The sequence below is a fragment of the Triturus cristatus genome, chromosome 11, assembly GCF_964204655.1.
Source record: "Triturus cristatus chromosome 11, aTriCri1.1, whole genome shotgun sequence".
Classification (NCBI taxonomy): Eukaryota; Metazoa; Chordata; class Amphibia; order Caudata; family Salamandridae; genus Triturus; species Triturus cristatus.
The window spans coordinates 182,001,991-182,020,579 of NC_140594.1; the positions used below are offsets into that span (position 1 = coordinate 182,001,991).

Here is an 18,589-nt window from a genome sequence, read left to right on the forward strand (position 1 = left end):
CTTTGGACTGGGCTCAGAGCATTTGCAATCCAGATCTTCTGAAAATGAGCATTGATCCACCGATCAGGCTGGTCCTTTGGGAGGATCTTCTGTTGTAGCTGCAGGGAAGGGTCCACCTCCTGAACCTGTCAACTTGCCGGCTCCTTGCTTGCAGATTGAGTGGGGCTTTTGACCATTTTCCTGAAGTTTGTGAAGTTATTTTGGTGGCCAGGTGGCCATCCACCAAAACGGTATACACCTGCTGTTGGCAAAAATTTATAAAATATTGCACAGAAAAGTCTATTGACCCTCCTTTCTGTCTCTCTTTCTGATATTCTACTCTTTATTCTTTCCCAGCAGGGCTCTGCTCTAGGCACTCTCACAGGTTATCTCTCTGCTCTGTCCGCTTTCCTGTGGCTGCTTGACCAACCCTTTTTGTTTAAGTCCCCTCATGTAAATAGATTTCCGAAAGAGTTTGTACATATGGTTCCCCCTTCCTCATGCCTCAGTGGGATCTGAACCTGGTTCTCACATCTCTCATGTGTGCTCCCTTTGAACCGCTTCACAATTGTCCCCTCCGGCTGCTTACCATCAAGACAGCCTTTCTAGTGGCAATAACATCTGCCAGGAGTGTGAGTGAGTTGCAAGCTTTATCATTTAAGTCTCCCTATCTCATGGTTTTCCCGGATAAAGTGGTGCTTCACACCCGGGTCTCTTTCCTACCTAAAGTGGTATCTCCATTCCATTTGGACAGTCTGTCACCCTGTCCACCTTTTAGGCTTCCCTACATCCTTCTAAAGAGAAGGAACGATTCCACTGTCTGGACCCAAAAAGAGCACTGTTGTTCTACCTTGACCGCACAAAAGAGTTCCGGGTGGATGACCAACTCTTCATGGGTTATGCAGGAGCTAAAACAAAAGTACGGGCAGTTTAGAAATGGACCATTTCGCGCTGGGTTGTTCTCTGTATCAAGATGTGCTATACCCTGGCCAAAATGCAGCCTCCTGAGGACTTACTGGTCTATTCCACCAGAGGAAAAGCTGCGGCCACGGCGTTAGCTTGTGATGTTCCAGTCCTAGACATCTGCCAGGCAGCAATGTGGGCGTCCCTGTACACGTTTGCCAAGCACTGCTGCCTGGACAGACCGGTCCGCAAGGACAGGCATTTCTCCCGTTCAGTCCTGCAGGACATCTTAGTATAGTTAATTTGTCTGCAGGCCACCTCCTGTATGCTGTGGCTTGGGTATCTATTCAACGATAAGGAATCTGCAGCTAGAAGTCTCTATCAGGTGAACAAGATACTTACCTTCGGTAACGCATTATCTGGTAGAGACAATATCTAGCTGCAGATTCCTTACTGACCTACCCATGCCTCCCCGCTCTGCAGACACATTTTTAGGGCTAGGGTTCTTCCCATTCCAGGGCCTAAGTGTGGACACACAGTAGTCAGTTCACTTCATGGCTATGCGCTTCTGGTGTGGAAAGTCGTAAAAAGTAACTGAGGTCCACAAGCCTAGGTGGCGCCTACATAGGTGGCAACGATGTTGCATCCTGCGCCAACGACGCAGCACAGAACCGAATGAAGCCACTTGACTGCGCGCAGGGGTATTGCTTACTCAAATGTTTCTGAATCTAGTCTGATGCTTGGGAAAAACAAATGCAGCTAGATATTGGCTCTACCAAATAATGCGTTACTGTAACCTGTTTGTCACTCTACTTCACACATTGCCACTCTCCAGCACTCTGTGCCACTCCATGACACTCTACACCATGCCACTCTACTCTACACCACGCCGCTCTACTCTACGCCGCGCTGCTCTACTCTACGCCACGCCGCTCTATTCTACGCCATGCCGCTCTACGCCACTCTATGCCACTCTACTCTACGCCACTCTACTCTACGCCACTCTACTCTATGCCACTCTACTCTGCGCCACTCTACTCTGCGCCACTCTACTCTGCGCCACTCTACTCTGCGGCACTCTACTCTGCGCCACTCTACTCTGCGCCACTCTACTCTGCGCCACTCTACTCTGCGCCACTCTACTCTGCGCCACTCTACTCTGCGCCACTCTACTCTGCGCCACTCTACTCTGCGCCACTCTACTCTACGCCACTCTACTCTGCGCCACTCTACTCTGCGCCACTCTACTCTACGCCACTCTACTCTACGCCACTCTACTCTGCGCCACTCTACTCCCCGCCACTCTACTCCCCTTATGCCACTACGCCACTCCACTTATGCCACTAAGCCACTCCACTTATGCCACTACGCCACTACACTCCACTTCACTGTACACCACTCCACTTCACTCTACACCACTCCACTCTACACCCCTCCACTTTACACCACCCTGTTCCACGTCACTCTACTCAAGTCCACTCTGTCACTCTACTCCACGCCACTCTAATGCACTCCACACCACTCTATGCCACTCCACTCTAAGCCACTCTTCTCAACGCCACTCCACTCTTCTCCACGGCACTCTACTCCACCCCACTCTATGCCACTCCATTCCACTCTAAGCCACTCCACTGTGTGCCAGTCAAAACCACTCTACTTTAAGCCACTCCACTCAACTCCATGCCACTGCACTCTTCGCCATTCCATTCTACTCTATGCCACTCCACTCTAAGACACTCGACTCTATGCCACCATGCCATACAATTCCAATTCACAGGCACTCTACGCCACTCCATTCTAAGCCACTGTAACCACACCGCTCTACATAACTCCCCTTTGTCACTCCATTCTATGCCACTCCACTCCATTCTACACCACTCCACTCTATGCCACACCACTCCACTCTATGCCACTTTACTCTACGCCACTCAATTCCACACATGGCAACTCTGTGCGATGCCACTCTACAGTTCTCTGTGCCGCTCCATTCATCTCTATACCACTCCACTCCACCCTACTCTATACCACTCCAATCAGTGCCACTCCTCTCTACGCCACTCTAGTGTACACCACTGCACTCAACGACACTCCATTGTACAGCACTCTCCTATATGCCACTCTACTCTACGCCAGTCTACTTTATGCCTCTCAACTCCACACCGTGCTACTCAACAGCACTCTATACCAGTCCACTGTTTGCTAGTCCACTCTGTGCTATTCCACTCCACGCAACTCCACTGTGCACCTCTCCACTGTACACCACTGCATTGTGCCACTCCACTCAAGCTAGTCTGCTCCACTCTGTCACTCCACACAATACTACTCTGTCAATTTACGCCACTCCATTCTAATCGCAAAAAGACAAAGCAGTCAATGGTGGCAGTCCCAGTCAGTGGGCCCCAGATGCGTGTGTCAGCATCAACTTACTGGCAATCTCAGATGGATCTTTGGCCCAGCAGGGGGTAGCAGCAGCAGCCTAGCCGGGGCTCAAGGAGACAGTCTTCAGGACAGGAATTCGGCCCTGCAGGGGCAGCAGGTGGGCCACAACAGCCTTCCAAGACTCAAGAAACAGTCAGGGCAGGCACGAGTGCGCCAGAGCCCCGCAGCGAGAAGCTCTGCCCGCCTGCATTGACCCCACCCCCAAGAAGGCTGCTGAGACTGGCTTGCAGTGCCGCAGGGGTGGGGAACGGTGGTCACACCACGCCACTGGCCACCCCCAGCGGAGGCACCCCCAGTATGCAGTGGTCACAGGGGCAGACACTGCATCAGCAGCGCCCTTGGGTCTGCAGAGAACTTTGGCGGGCGCTGCGGTCGGGTAGGAGCCCCATGGCTTGGCCACTCAGCAGCGCTGACTGGGCTGCCCTCCGTTCCTTCTACCATGGCTTGCCAACTTTCTTGGTTTTCTGTAGACACCATCCTAGTATGAGCTTAAAAGTGTTCTATGTTCACTACACACTGGACTGTGTACCCTCTACCATGCCAGTCAAGGTCCTGTAAAGTCTGCACAGAGCACCTAGTGTGTTCCAAGTACTGAATCCCCTGCCCTTTCATGTTTTTAAAGGCCACTGTGGATCCACAATAGCCTTGTGCCTCCCTCGCCATAGTACCTAGTACTTCCAAACTGATGGACTAGTTTGAATAGTGTCTATAGGTCATGATTCAAACATCCTCAGATAGTGCAAGACACACTGTATGAGTGCTGCATACAGAAGTCAATCTCGCATGCTTCTTCTGTATACGCTGCATGCATGAGATACTTGAACATGCCACTCCCTTACTTTGAGGGCCCATCAAGGAATAGGAAGCACCATAGGAATGCTACAATACAATACATTTTCCTGCAACAGTTCTGGTTTGATGTTTGTTCCCATAAAAACCTCATTGCTCCCTGCTCTCCTGCTACAAACCAGTTGATCCTCTCCCTCCTGATGAGGTTTAATGCTTCCCTCTTCCCGCACTCCTACTACTGCCTCTGTGCTTCACCTCCTTTTAGCTCTGGCCCTCTTGACACAGCCACCTTTGCCCACTACTGCTCTCCCTACTGCCTGGTGCACCTCCAACCCTGTCACTACAACGCTGTTTCTGCTTCCCTGCATACCTTTTGCCCATGGGCGTGGCTTGGTCAGTAAGATTGTGGTGGTGTGGCCATTAGATTTCTAGACCATAACACTGCCATATATTGTTATAATACATTATATGACAAGCAGGGAGCATCAGAGGACCTTAAGAGGCACTGGAGAGGGAGAGGAATACGGATTAATAGGAGTACTAAAAGAAACACAATATTTTGTAACATAAACATTTTTTAGATCTTTCATACCGAGTTAAGAGAGAGAGAGAGAAAGAGAGTCTGTGTGTTTTGTCACTGTCTGTGTGTTTTGTCACTGTCTGTGTGTTTTGTCACTGTCTGTGTGTTTTGTCACTGTCTGTGTGTTTTTGTCAGTGTGTGTATTCAAAAATCACAGGTGAAATCCGACAGACACCTCACCCCACCCGACTGAAAGCACCTGTATCCACCTATTCATCTCAAAATACATTTATTAGGGGGTGTAAGACCCCAAACGCCCCACCTGAAGCTACGCCCCTGCTTCTGTCTGCCCAATTCTGACGCTGCCTCTCCAATCTAAAGCCATTCCCTGTGCTTACCCTCCCATTCTTCTATGGCCCTCTGCAGACAGTGCACTCCCTCCCACCACGTGTTCCTCTTGTTACCATGTTCTCCGTGTGTAGTTTCTGCCATGATAACCCTTCATGGTAAAGTACAGACCGCATGGGGCAGCAAGAGCATACCTCAAGGTATGTTGCGTGCCACATTGCTCGGTTGAGTATCTGTCTCTGGGAGGGCATAGTCCCAAGAGGGATAAACAATACATTAGTTGGTACTCTAAGGAGGATTCCCACAGAGAAGAGATGAGCCGCTGTAATGGAGGAATGAGCTGACAGTCTTGGAGTACAGTGCATCATAATGAGTGGAGGTGAACAGAACTTTACTTGGTGGGCTTTTTGCATAATATGATTTTTGTATCTGTGTTTTGAGCATGGACTGCAGCTCCCTAGGCTGCTACTGGCTGCCGCTGTGAGGAAAGCTTGCATTCAGGCTGTACCTCTGGTGTACTCGAGGAAAGACTGCATCGCCGCTCCCAAGGTGGCACATGTACACTGTGGTACAGTAACTTTTCTAAAACGGGTCCACTATACAAACGCCCAAATGATTGGCTTTACTGTTGCTTGTGTGTACTTGTCACGGTCTTTGCGGTTGAATGAATTATTCGTTATGTTTAGATTTTTGCTTGCTGTTTTTCATTCTTCAGGTTTTTAATTGCTCGGCTCCTGACACTGGAAACATGGAAGTACTGATTCGGTATGGGACCGAAGGACAGAAGGAGCGCTGGTTGGAGCCATTGTTGGATGGCACCATCCGATCCTGCTTTGCTATGACGGAGCCGCAGGTAACTGAACATCCCGCCTCACAGGAGGTATAACACTGTGTCCCGAATACTCTGAGTCGGCTGGCTAGTGGTACCACATCAACCCTGCTACTGTATCAGAACTGGTTAGCGTTGTGCGGCAGTTTTGTTTACTTTCAGAGTGTTTAGACCTTTGATGACACCCTGGTAGTGGTTGGAATATTTCTGCCCATACCTCCTTCAGGAATCTTTGGGATTTGAATTCTCTCTGCACTTTTGTTAATTATTGAGAACTGGGGGACTGAATTAATCCGATTTTTAATATAAGATTGTATTTTTGTAAATTTGAAATTACAAACCAAATTAAAAGTCACGTTTCCTACCACATCCCTTCCACCCCCTCCTCTATTAAAGTTCTCCCCTGTCGTAAACTTCTCTTCCTTCTTTTCAAAGCTGTACTCTTTTCACTAGTTCAGCTGTCTCCTACTTCCCGGTTCTTATAGACCTAGCACCGTGATCGAGTAGTTAGACAGTCGCCAAATCTTCGCCAGCTTCACATGTTGGCCATTCTGTATATGCGGACTCTTCAAGAGCATCATTTCCTGCCCAGCTCTCCCAACCAGCTCATGTAGCTCGGTGGGTCTGCTTCAGCTACTGTCTCATGATCAATAGTTGAGCTACCACTATATCATAACATTCAAACTATGGCACCCATAGAAGAACTTCACTCTACAGAAATAGCAGCGATTGGCAAGTCTACCACTGGAGTTTCTGTTCTTTGCCAAATTTCAAACAGTTTATTAAATGCAGCTACCCCAAATTCTGCCTGTGCGGGACAAGATCCAAGCTATTCCTACAGCTGCTACACCTTAAACAAGTATTAGCACTTAAGGTTTAATGTCTCCTTTCTGTTTTTTAATCAACTTTATTTAACTTTTACATCAGAAACATTACATTGCGCTTACATTGGTAAAAATAAAAAATAAACAAATAAGTGTTTCTACATCTATTGCCAACAGAGCAGATTAACTTATGTTTTATGTAAAACACTCTATTTCAGGCATTTGTAATTTGTTTACATGCCCTTAACAACACGTCATCATCCCAGCTAAACTCCTATCTGAATGCTTATGGATTTTTCTATTACCATATTCATTTAATGCCCGGTCCGCTTGCATTACATTAACCTCTAGCATAGTCTGTTAGTCTGAGGAACCTCCCGGGGATGGCATTACTCCTGCTGTGTTGATTCAGTACATTCACCTCTAGCATAGTCTGTTAGTCTGAGGAACCGCCCGGGGATGGCATTACTCCTGCTGTGTTGATTCAGTACATTCACCTCTAGCATAGTCTGTTAGTCTGAGGAACCTCCCGGGATGGCATTACTCCTGCTGTGTGGATCACAGCCAGAGAGGGGTGCAAACACACTAATGTCAATTACCTCTTGTAAAAACTCTGAAATGGCCTTCAGATTCTCTCAAATCCCACTAGCTGGCCCTTTATTATTGCTGGTAATTTGTTCCATTGCACACAAGTTCCAGACTGTAATCCACCACATACTGGTAGTGGTGGATCGGTAGCTATCCATGTGTGAGCAAATGTCAGTATGGCTGCTAACAAAGAGTAGGAGATACGTTTACCTATGTGATTAAAGTGGGTACAGCCCCTCTTTATCTGTGTCTCCCAGCAGAACTATCAATGGATGATTCAAAGGTGAGCTGCATGTTAGTAATTGCTCTCTGGGACAGAGCATCTCTCCAAAAGGTCTTTATCACCCTCTTTTCCCACCACCTGTGAATGAATATATGTACCTCAGGTCCGCAACCCCTCCAGCATCTGTCAACTCCCTGCCATTGCAATCAGCCTTAGCTGTGCTAGATACAACCTTCACCTTTAATTTATATACCTGTGCTTTTTACTCCGTGCATATGGATAAATGTGCTGCTCTTCACCATATATTGCCTCCTGTTTATCATTTAATTAGTTGATTCTGTTACCCCTTTTAGAAGATAGTAAACCAACACTAGATGTCATTTAGTTAGCACTGAATTTAGTATCTTGTGCTGTGCAGTGCCTTCTTCCTGCTTGAGTTTCCCCCAATCAGTTGTGTAAAGGGCTCCATAAAAACAGCAGACATCCTTAGTGATGTACCCCCTCCCATGTGCCCCCTGTGACTGAAATATGAGTCAGTAGTTCCCAAGCAATCAGAATTCTAGCTGTTGGTCCACTGTACAGCAACTTAAGCAGTTTCCCGGGTTTCATTTGATAACCAAAGTTAGTCAGTGTGTCTCTTATGAACTCCCACACCAGCCTATTATTTATTTAAAAATTTTGTATAGCGCGAACATGACCCAAGCGGGTATCAGAGCGCTTCACATGGGGGTTGAGGCGGATACAGGTCGATAAGGCACTTATGCAGTATACATCAGGAGCAACATTGACATGAATACGGGCGAAAGTGAGCCGTGACAGAGGTCAGGTAGAGCATTCACTTCCCTTTTGAATGCAAAAGTTGATGTAATCAGTCTTGTTTCAACAGGTAGGGAGTTCCAGATTCTCGGGCAGAGCCGGAGAAAGTGCGTTTGTAGGTTTTCCATTTTTTAAATTTCTTTGGCTTAAGGAGCAGAGTGCTGGTGCTTCTTGAGGCACGAGCACTACCAGATAGTACGAGCTTATTTTTCAGGTATTGAGGGGTGTTGAAGTGAAGTGCTCTATGGGTCATACAGGCAATTTTTAACTGTATCTTTGCCTCGAGTGGGAGCCAGTTGAGTGATTTCAGGTCCGGCGAAACGTGGTTGGATTTCTTGGAGCCAGTGATAAGTCTAGTCGCAGCATTCAGAGATGCTCTGGGTGGGGCTAGGCTGAGTTTAGGGAGACCCCATAGAGTGGCACTGCCGTATTCGAGTCTTGAAATGACAAGTGCTTACACCGCCGATTTGAAGTCATCTTGTGGGAGGAAAGGTTTGAGTTTTCTTAGGATGCTAAGATGGTAGTTTGCTCCTTTGGTCGATGCTCTAATGTGGTCTTGCATGTTTAGATTCTTATCTAAAACAACACCCAATGATTTAGTGGAGTAAATGATGTGTGGTGTGCAGTTGAGAGCGGTGAGGTTTGTGCGTAAGTTCACTTCAGTGGGGGTTTCCCTAGTGGGTGAAATGAGGAGGAATTCAGTTTTAAGAGCATTTAGTTTTAGGTGGTTGGAGGTTAACCAGTTTAAGGTTTTGTGCAGGGTTCCATTGAGAGACTGGATATCGTCTGGTGACGATAGTTTCATGTAAAGTTGAGTATCATCCGCATACATGTGGTATTGGATGTTGGAATTTTTGAGGATTACAGTCAGTGGTTCCATGAAATGGTTGAAGAGTGTAGGGGAGAGTGAGGAACCTTGTGGAACACCAAGTGTGCAGGGACTGGAGTTGGATAGAGTATGATTGGATTTGACTCTTTGTGTTCTGTTGTTAAGGAAGGAGGCAAACCATTTAAGGACAGTGCCTAGAATCCCGTCCTACATTCCAAGAGGTTAAGTAAGTTGTCATGTTTCACCGTGTCAAAAGCAGAAGAGAGATCGAGTACTATTAGTAGGCAAGCTTCGTTCTGTTCAAGCATAGAGAGGGCATCATCAACTATATGAGTGATGGCCGTCTCCGTGCTGTGGCCAGAGGGAAGACCGATTGGCATCGGTCGAGGAGTTGGAATTGGTCATTGTGTTTGCGTAGTGGATCATGTACACATTTCTCGAGGAGTTTAGCCAGGGTAGGGATGTTTGTGATTGGTCGATAGTTATTAAGGTCATCGGGGTCAGCCGTGGGTTTTTTGAGAATAGGGAGAACTAGGCCTGCCTTCAGGCAGTCCGGGATCTCCTCTTGGAAAAGCGAGGCATTGATGATCTTGGACCAGACCGGGACTAGTGTTCTCACCATTTCTTTAAAGAAGTTGGAGGGGAGGTGGTCATTGAAGTGATTAGAGGGTTTCAGGGTCGAAAGATTGCTGAGGATGGCTGTTTTGTTGAGAGGGGTGAATTGGCTCCAAGAGGCGCTGTTTTTAGGGGAGAGAAAGGACAGCGTAGGAGGGGAGGCGGGTATGGAGGGGTCAGGATAGTCCGGAGAAGGAGCGAGTTTGATGAGAGCCGATTTGAGGTCAGATTTGATCTTATTCGCCTTAGGGAGGAAGAAGTCCGCAAAGGCCTCGCAGTTCGGTTGAGGGCAGGGGGAGATGTGCGGTGATTGTTCGGAAGTGTTATTAGATTGTGACTTGATCAGCTCAGCTTAGGACGGTTTTTGGCTTTATCAAGTTGTGTTTTGAAGAAATTTGATTTAGCCGTTCTGATGAGTTTATTGTACCTGCTCCTTTTTAGTCTAAGAGATTTTAGTAGCTCAGTTGATGGATCTGATCTCCATGCGCGTTCCGCTAATCGAAGGATGCGTCTGTCCGAATTAAGGCTGTCATTAAACCATGGTTAGGAGTCTTTGGTGGGTATCAGTTTTAGTTGAAAGGGGGCAGCTACATCGAGCACAGACGACATGGAGTTGTTATAGTGTTCTGTGAGGTCGTGAACGTTGACTATGTTATCAGGGAGCTGAAGGGAGATATTGCAGTGAGAGATGAGTTCATTTATGTTGGTGTTATGTAGCGATCTTTTCCACTGTTTATGTTTGAGTGGTTTTGAACATTTGGAGTTCCAGCTTTCAAGGATACGGAAGGTGATGTAGTGATGGTCAGACCAGTCATAGGGGAGAATAGAGTCGAGTTGAATGGCATTGGGATTGGCAATGATTAGGTCTAGGGTCGAGCCTAGTTTGTGTGTGGGAGTGTCTCAGATTTGGGACAGGTGGAGATCGCTTAGGAAATTTTTGAGACCATTAACTGCCTGATCAAGCGGATCAATCCAGTGGAGGTTGAAGTCTCCAAGGGAGATCTGGGGGGAGTGTCGTCCCAGGTTGGAGGATATGGTTTCCATAATTTGTTCAATAAACAGGAGGTTGTCTCCTGGTGGGTGGTAGAAGATGTGCAGGCTACAAATGGGTCTATGTTTGATAGTTATATCAAGGGAAATATACTCACTGGATGAGAGATTAGTTGAGGGGGATTGTTTTGCTGAGAGAGAGCTGTGGTGGATACAGGCTATGCCACCACCCGTTTTCTTCACTCGATCAAGTCTGATAATGTTGTGGGTGGGCGGGACAACAATGTCAAGGATGGGGCCCGAAGAGTCAGTGAGCCAAGTTTCGGTGAGGATAAGTAGGTCGAGTTCCTGAGCTAGGATGAGATCTGACAGGTCCGTGGCATGTTTCACAGCTGATCTACAGTTAAGTATCAGGCATTTCAGGTGTGCTTTGTGTTCAATGACAGAGGGCTGTGTGACCGGGATCTGCAAGTGGTTGCTGGCGTTTAAGGTGTTGGTGTAAATTCCGGGGGCTCTATGTGGGTTGGGAGTGATGCAGTGTATGGTCTCTGAGTGGTCTTGCTTGGAACCTCTCAATTCTGGTGGATTAAAAGGGGTGGTTTGAGAAGATCCAGAAGGGGATGAGAAGGCTGTCTCTGGGTCCTTGTACTCACGGAAGAGGGAGAGAATGTCTGTTTCTAATAGCTGAATATTGCATCTGGCGGGTCGAGATGGGGCGTTAGGGTAAGGGGTGGTATTCCAGTTCTGGCCGATGGGTTTCAGCCCTGGGTCAGTGACATGGGAAGATGGGAAATGGTGGTGCAGGGTAAAGGGCTGGGATTCTTGCGAGGTCCTTTTGGAAGCGAGCTCAAGGACCAGGTCAGCGGTGGTAACAAAGAGATTTTGGATGGCAGTTTTGAGCTTGAGAAGTTCCTGGTTTAGCGGCTGGATCCGTGTGTGGTTCGCGGTTCAAGTGGATGGGAGTGCTGTTCACTGTGGTGGACGCAGGTGAGTTCACAGAGAGGGGCCGATGGGGAGGGGAGAAATTCTCTGAGGAGGATTTCCGTCTGAGATGGAGAGGAGAACAAGGAGATTGGAGGCTGGGGGGGGGGGGTGAGTGGGCGTTGCAGACCCGGTGGAGAGCTGGCCAAGAAGTAGAGGGGAACGGCAGTTAGGCAGGAGATCATTCGGAGGGAGGAGAGAGTGGGAGGTATGGGAGAGGTGATCCGGGCTAGGGATAGCAGACTCATCACCCAGCAAGTAGGGGAATTATGGGTGGTCGATGCCCTGTGTATGAGTATGAGGGGCCTAGGTGAGGAGGGGTGGAGCTTTAAGCGAGTTGTTCAAGGTAGGCGGGGCATTTGACCAGTGGTTGTGGGACAGTAAAGGGGGATCAAGTTGACCCTGGGTTGGAGTAATTGAAAGATCTTTTAACGGGTGAGTAGGTGCTTCGTTATGGTCCAGCGATTCCTTAATGAGGTCGAATTTTTCGTCAAAGATGGCCAGGTTGCGATCTGTGTCCCGAATGAGTATGATCCATTGTTATAGATGGAGATGGTAGCGTTTGCTCTAAAAGTGGGTGAGGATATCGCCAGTAATCTAATACAGTGGGGACATTTCTTAGCCGACGTGATTCTGAGTCAAGAGTGTAGCGCTATCCTCCACTGAGCTGCTCTTCTAGTGTGAAAGATCAGGTCACTAGTAATCGCTCCTTTTTTATGACAGAAGTTGGGGTCAGAGATAAGGGTTTCTGGGTTGGCTTTGCGTAGTCTATGCTTTAGAGACTTAGCCGTGGTTTTGGAGATGTTTGTCGGGTAATTAATTGTGTGACTATTAATACCTGGAGTCTGGCGTCCATTCTGAACTGAGAGGAAGGGGGCATACTGGGGTGGGTTAATTTGACCAGTGTTAATAGAGAGGTGGGAGTAAAAATGTTACCAGTGAGTGACCCTCAGTGTTGTTGAATATTGCAAGATAGCGTGTTAAGGTGAGGGGTAGATAGGTCTTGCAGGATAGGGTATTAAGGCGTGGGGTATAGGGAGGGCCTAAGGGATGCGCCTTACTAATTAGTATGCCAAAAAACATAGAGTGTGGGAGAGGGTAGTAGGGGTAGTGGCAGCTCGAAGTACTGATAGAGGGAGTCAGAGAGCGTGCACTTTTCTGAGAGGAGTGAGGGCAGGGCTAAGGGCTGTAATAAAGGGATTCATGGAGAGTGGAGCATTCAGCTGCGGGCGAGATCAGGGAAGATGATGCGCCTGGTGTGAGCTTACAGTAGCAATCAGGAGCCTAATAGTAGACCGGAGCGGCCATTTTAAATATGTGTGTGCCACTTATAGGTGGGATGGAGGGTGTGAGTTTTCGGCAGGAGAGTGAAGACAGTACAATTGCCGCGCCGGGCGCGAGCGTCACAAAGGCTCTTTCAGCGAATGTGGGGGGGGGGGTGGCGGGCCTAGATAGATTGAATATAATTTGAATTCAGGGTTAATACCGTGGAGCCGAGCAGATGGGGGGCTAACTCATCGGGTGCTCCGCCTGCCTGAGGAGAGCGGTATGTGAGGCGCCGGGAGCGTGTGCTGATTAAATATGAAACGCGCTCAGGAGGAGGGCTGTCTAGCTGAAACCCAGTGTAGTCAGACTCTCAGCGTCGGCCGGGAGCAGACAGAGCAAGGAAGCAAACAGAGGCCACCTGGTGTGTTTATATCCAGAGAGCCAGGCCACGGGCGATGCCATAGGGAGGTCAGGATAAGAAGCAAAACAATTTACAGGAAAACAAAATAAGAAAAAGAGCCACGAGCCACATGAGGGGCATCATGGGTGGTCCAGTCAGCAGCTTCACCATCGATTTTGTCAACGGCGGCCTTCTCGGGGGCAGAGACATAGTAGGAGTACAGTGTCTAGTCGAGTGTAGGCGGAGGGCTCAGAGAGTGATAAACAAAGCAGCATGAAGCGTCCGTGCCATTCTCGGGAGCAAAATACCAAGTAAGAGCACCCCAGGCAAAGCAACAAGAAGAGTCAGGCAGCCGTCAACCAACCGCATATATATCGACGATAATGCGCAGTTCGTAGTTAGGTAAACATCAGGGCACCACAATAGAACACAGAATGTTGTTGCAAAGGAGGTCTGGTTGGTGGACATTACCAACCGTGTGGATCTTGTCAGGGGTCAACTCTGGGCGACGTTGGGTAGATTTATCTTCAATAATGGAGTGTAGATCGTGGAGGTTGGGAAAGGGGCCAGGGTCGGAGGGCGGCAATCATCCCCCATCATAGAGAGGGCTTGCTTCAGCAACCGCAACATAGTGGTGGGCGGAGGGATCAGAATCCGGCGGGGAGAGTCAGTGGTGGCTCAGTCGAGTGGCCCCTAAGTGATGGTTTGGAGTGGTGGAGTCGCTGTGATGTTTGGGGCCAGTGACCCGCTCATAGGGGCGAGTGGTGGACTTGTTCACCTCGGGGACAGGGCCTGGGCTGGCGATCGGGAGCCTAGAAAGATGGATGATCGGGAGACATCCAAAATCCTACGGAGAGCTGCTGGGCCAATATGAGCACTCACCCTCTTTTGGTCTTGTCCTGGAGTCAGACCAGGGTCTGCTTGTGGGCAGCTGCGGTCGAGGCAAAGAGGTCTGGTCAGGACTGGCAGCCGGTTGCAGTCTGATCAGAGGCAGCCTGAAACAGAGAGGACGTAGATAGCCCGCACCCGGATGACCGCTTCCTGATTCACGGTCTGGTGGGAGCCACACCCGGACCGTTTGATGGACATCATAGACGAGGCATGAGGGACTGATCAGGCCTGGCACCCGATCAAAGTCATCGGCTCTGATGCGGGACTCGGAAGCGGCAGGGGTAAGCGTCTGTGGATGGCGGGTCCGCTTCATCCACGTCAGGGCCGTCTCAGCTTGCGGCTCTGTCCCTGCCGGGGCTGTCTCCATGCGTGGGTTGTGGATGTGTGGAAGGAGGGCTCACCAGAAGAGAAAGGCTGTGAAAGTAGGCAGGCACGTCAGTGGATCCCTTCTGTAGAGACTTGCTGGGGGACGAGTGTCGTCGGTACCGTGGGCCCAATCCAGCCGAGATCGTCGATGAGATCCAGGGAGCTCGTCTCTTCAGGTAAGCGGCGACAAAATCGTAAGAACACTGTGTCGCGTGCTGTCTTAGCTAAGGAAGTGGATGTTGATGTTGGATGGCTGGTTATCGTAGGGATATCGACCGATAAGGTAATCCCCTAACCAGGAGCACTCTGGAAGAGCTCCTACTCTGCAGCCATCTTGAGCTGTGTTGAGCTATTGATATCTATCTTGGCCTCCTAGCATAACATGGTGAAGGAGACCCCTTCATGTGAGGCAATATTCAGTATAACTGCTGAGTGTGTCTTCTCAGCCTGTTCATTCATCCTATGTGATACATTCAAAGAAGAGCCCAAGTCCACACCTGTTTCCTTTCCACTTGTTTCACTTATCAACCATTGTTCAGTTTCTGTTTCTTCAGCGTGCAGCCCGGTAACGTGGTCTTCCCAAATCCCACGTGCAATTGAACAAATTGAAAGTGGGAGCAAATGTACACTCCAACCGGATGCACCGCTTACTCTGTGAATCATGCCACAAAATCTTCCAGAATTTATCCTTTAAAAAAAAAAATTGTATTCCTTGTACTCCTTTATATTCCTTTTGTTCTTCAAAACTTTTAATCCTGTAACATGTTGGGCACTTAATGTATGCAACAAATCTGCCAATCCAGGCCTGTCTTTGACGCATGATGTATACATAAACCATCCTCAATTGTGGATCTCTTTAATCCAATGCATTTCGGGCATTTAATCGCCCTTCCTCAGGGGTTCACTAAAAAGTTTTAAAAAATTCACATTAGACAACATTCTCAAACCATTGTACTTCATTTAAACACATCAGTAAACAATCCATACCCTGTTTTTACTAATAACTAACGTTTTCCCTCTAAGGCGCAACTGAACGCCTTTGAAATTATACTTTGCGAAGCCTCTCGCATTCGTTATAGCCATCCCACTCTTTGCCTTAATGCCCGTATATGGAATAAAATCTTTCTTGAAAAAAGGATAAATTCATCCTATGTGCACAGGCTTTTGTGCATTTGTTTCCTGATGGATACATCTGCCTGTGGATTCCTCACCTTATGAATAGGGCTCCCGGTTTTATGGTATTTATTTTTTTAACATTTCCGTCTGTATTTATCCATATTTCTTTTTTCATCATTTTATCTGTATTTATCCACATTTTATTTTGTTGCAGGCAAAAACAGAAGATGCAGCTAATATTTCTCCACATTTATTTCAATAGGCAATGCACGATTGTTTGTTATAGGTTTAGATAGATTTATGTAGATGGTAAATGGGTAACTGCTTTTAACAAAGATCCTTTTGTTACTTGCAGTTAATAAATTGCAGTCCTCCTAAGGTAACCTCCACTGTCTTATACAACACATCATACACATTGATTTACACACATATGATGTATTGTCAAGCGCTCTGACACCTTGCATCATGATGAGTAGGGCTATAGCGTTATAAAAGCAATAAATCCAATAGCAGAATTTAAATGTAAATACTGGCATAAACCAACACATCTAACATTCCTACAGTGCGTTTATATCTCTTTGCTCCAGTGACTGAACTTAGTCAAATGCAGGCCTCTCTAAGTACCTGTGAAGTGACAAGCTGTACGCATTTGTTTTCCCTCAATTGCTTTTAGGGATGCGTCTTCCTCCTTACTTGCCCCCACCCCCCATAGCTTCCAGCCAGGATACTTAACCAAAAGGAGGCCTGATTGCCCCTTAATGTCGACCTTTGTTATGGGCTCAGCTGAAATTTGATAAGCCCTCTCCCCGTCCTGCACTGGGACAGGCTCGTCTTTTCCTGGCACACAGCAGCAAACTTAAACATATTTATTGCCATTTTCCCATTTCTATTTATAAATACAGACGTAAGAAAAAAAATTCCGTCTGTATTTATATGCAAAAATCCGTTTAAACGGAAAACCGGGAGCCTTACTTATGAATTACCCCCATGTGCAGCATTCCACTGAAACTTTTCTCCTCAGCTCTCCCACGAGGACATCACAATGGTATGGCTCCTCACGTGATTCCGCGTGACGTTATCAGAGCCATAAGAAGACCTCGTCGGCATGCCAATATCAGTTCCATTTTTTCCGTGCTATCAACTCGTAATGGTTCTTCCCATGGCTCTCCATTTCTGTGGAAGAAGCCTATGACTGATCCAGCAGTGTCCAGGTCTGTGGCAAGGAGGTACAAGGTGGCTCTGGGGGATCCTGATTTCCTGCCCACTCATCCATCACCAGAAAGTTTGGTTGTCCAGGCTTCATGCTCCTCGAAGGAGACTGCGGGGTCACTCCCAACTACACCTGCAGATAGGGAATCGAAACGTATGGAGCAATCTGCAAAAAAAGTTTTCTCTTCAGGCAGTATGGCTCTCAAAGCAACAAATGCTAGGTGCCTTTTGGGACACTACATCCATGCCCTATGGATTCTGCCAGGGAGGTGCTTCCAAAACTGGCAGAGGAAGTTCAAGGGCATTTTTTGTAGGGGTTAACGGATGCCCAGGCTGTGGCCTCTCATGTCATACGATCTGGTCTAGACACTGCTGATTCGGTTGCCAGGCGATGGGATCATCTGTAGCTACCAGGAGGCATGCTTGGTTACAGGGTCCAGGGTTCTTCCCTAATTTCCAAGCCATCTTGATAGATCTGCCATTCGATGGTTCTCACCTGTTTAGGCCAAAAGCGGATTCGGTGCTGCAGCGCGTTAAAGACAGTAGAGCCACAGCAAGGTCTTTGGGTCTCCAGTCTCAGTCCAGGGGCCTTGGGTTACGCAAGCTTTGGGAATATGTGAGGAACTTGTCCTTTCGTGCCAGGCAGCAGCTACAGCAGCAGCAACAGTAGGCAAATCACCTGTACAGATCTTACAGGGGAAAGGGCAGAGGTCATCTGTGGGGTGCAGCACACCAGCAAATCTCTTCCTCCTCCTCCTCCTCTCTCTCCAACTGGTACAGCAGGGAAGCAGCTCTAGCTCCTCCATCCTAGAGTATGCTAGTCCCGTGGGAGGACCAGTGTCCCATTTTCCACAACATTGGAGGTGAGTTACTACAGATGTCTGGGTGTTGAACAGCATAGAGAATGGGTACGCCCTACCCTTCCGGGAGATACCCCCTTCTTTTCCTTCCCACCAGGGCTTGTTCTCAGAGGAGCACCTTCTGCTTCTCCAGCAGGAGGTTCTGTCATTACTGCAAAAAGGTGCGATCAAGGAAGTTCCAGAGCAGAAAAGGGGTCAAGAATGCTATTCCCTGTACTTCCTGATTCCCAAAAAGGACGGTCACTTGAGGCCGATCCTAGACCCCAGGGTTTTGAATTTTGTACCTCAAATTCAAGATGTTGACCCTGGCTCAAGTTCTTCTTGCGCTGCAGAAGGAAGACTGGATGATGATCGATTTACAGGATGCATATTTTCCCATACCCATCTTGAAGTTACATCTGAAGTATCTTTGTTTTATGGTGGGGTCTCAATATTACCAGTTTGTGGTTCCTCCATTCAGCCTTACTTCCGCACCTGGAATCTTACCAAAGGTGATGGCATTATTGGAGCACATGTCAGAAGGTCAGGTTTCCTGTTTTCCCCGTCTCAACGACTGACTGCTCTAAGCAAAGTTGCCAGAGCTGGTGCTGCATCATTTGCAAGTGACAACGCAACTGTTGTTCAACTTGGAGTTTTCGATAAATGTACCCAAATCTCACCTGATGCCCTCTCAGCGCAACCTGTTCACAGGAGCAGTACTGGACACTACTGCGAGTCGTGACTTCCTGCCTCTATAGAGGATTCAAGACGTCCAGGCTATGATTCCACTTTTTCAGAATGGAGCGGCTGTTCCTGAAGGTCTTGCACC

The 18,589-nt window shown here is 48.0% G+C and overlaps 1 protein-coding gene across 8 annotated transcripts in view; it reads left to right on the top strand.

Moving 5' to 3' along the window:
- The window catches only part of ACAD10 (acyl-CoA dehydrogenase family member 10), a 482,886-nt gene that overhangs the window by 335,027 nt on the left and 129,270 nt on the right, over window positions 1-18,589 (top strand). For all 8 annotated transcript variants that reach the window (XM_085633523.1, XM_085633522.1, XM_085633520.1 and 5 more), the window contains one exon: window positions 5,694-5,831. In XM_085633523.1, coding sequence (XP_085489649.1) covers window positions 5,694-5,831 — 138 coding nt within the window. The remainder of the gene's footprint in view (window positions 1-5,693; window positions 5,832-18,589) is intronic.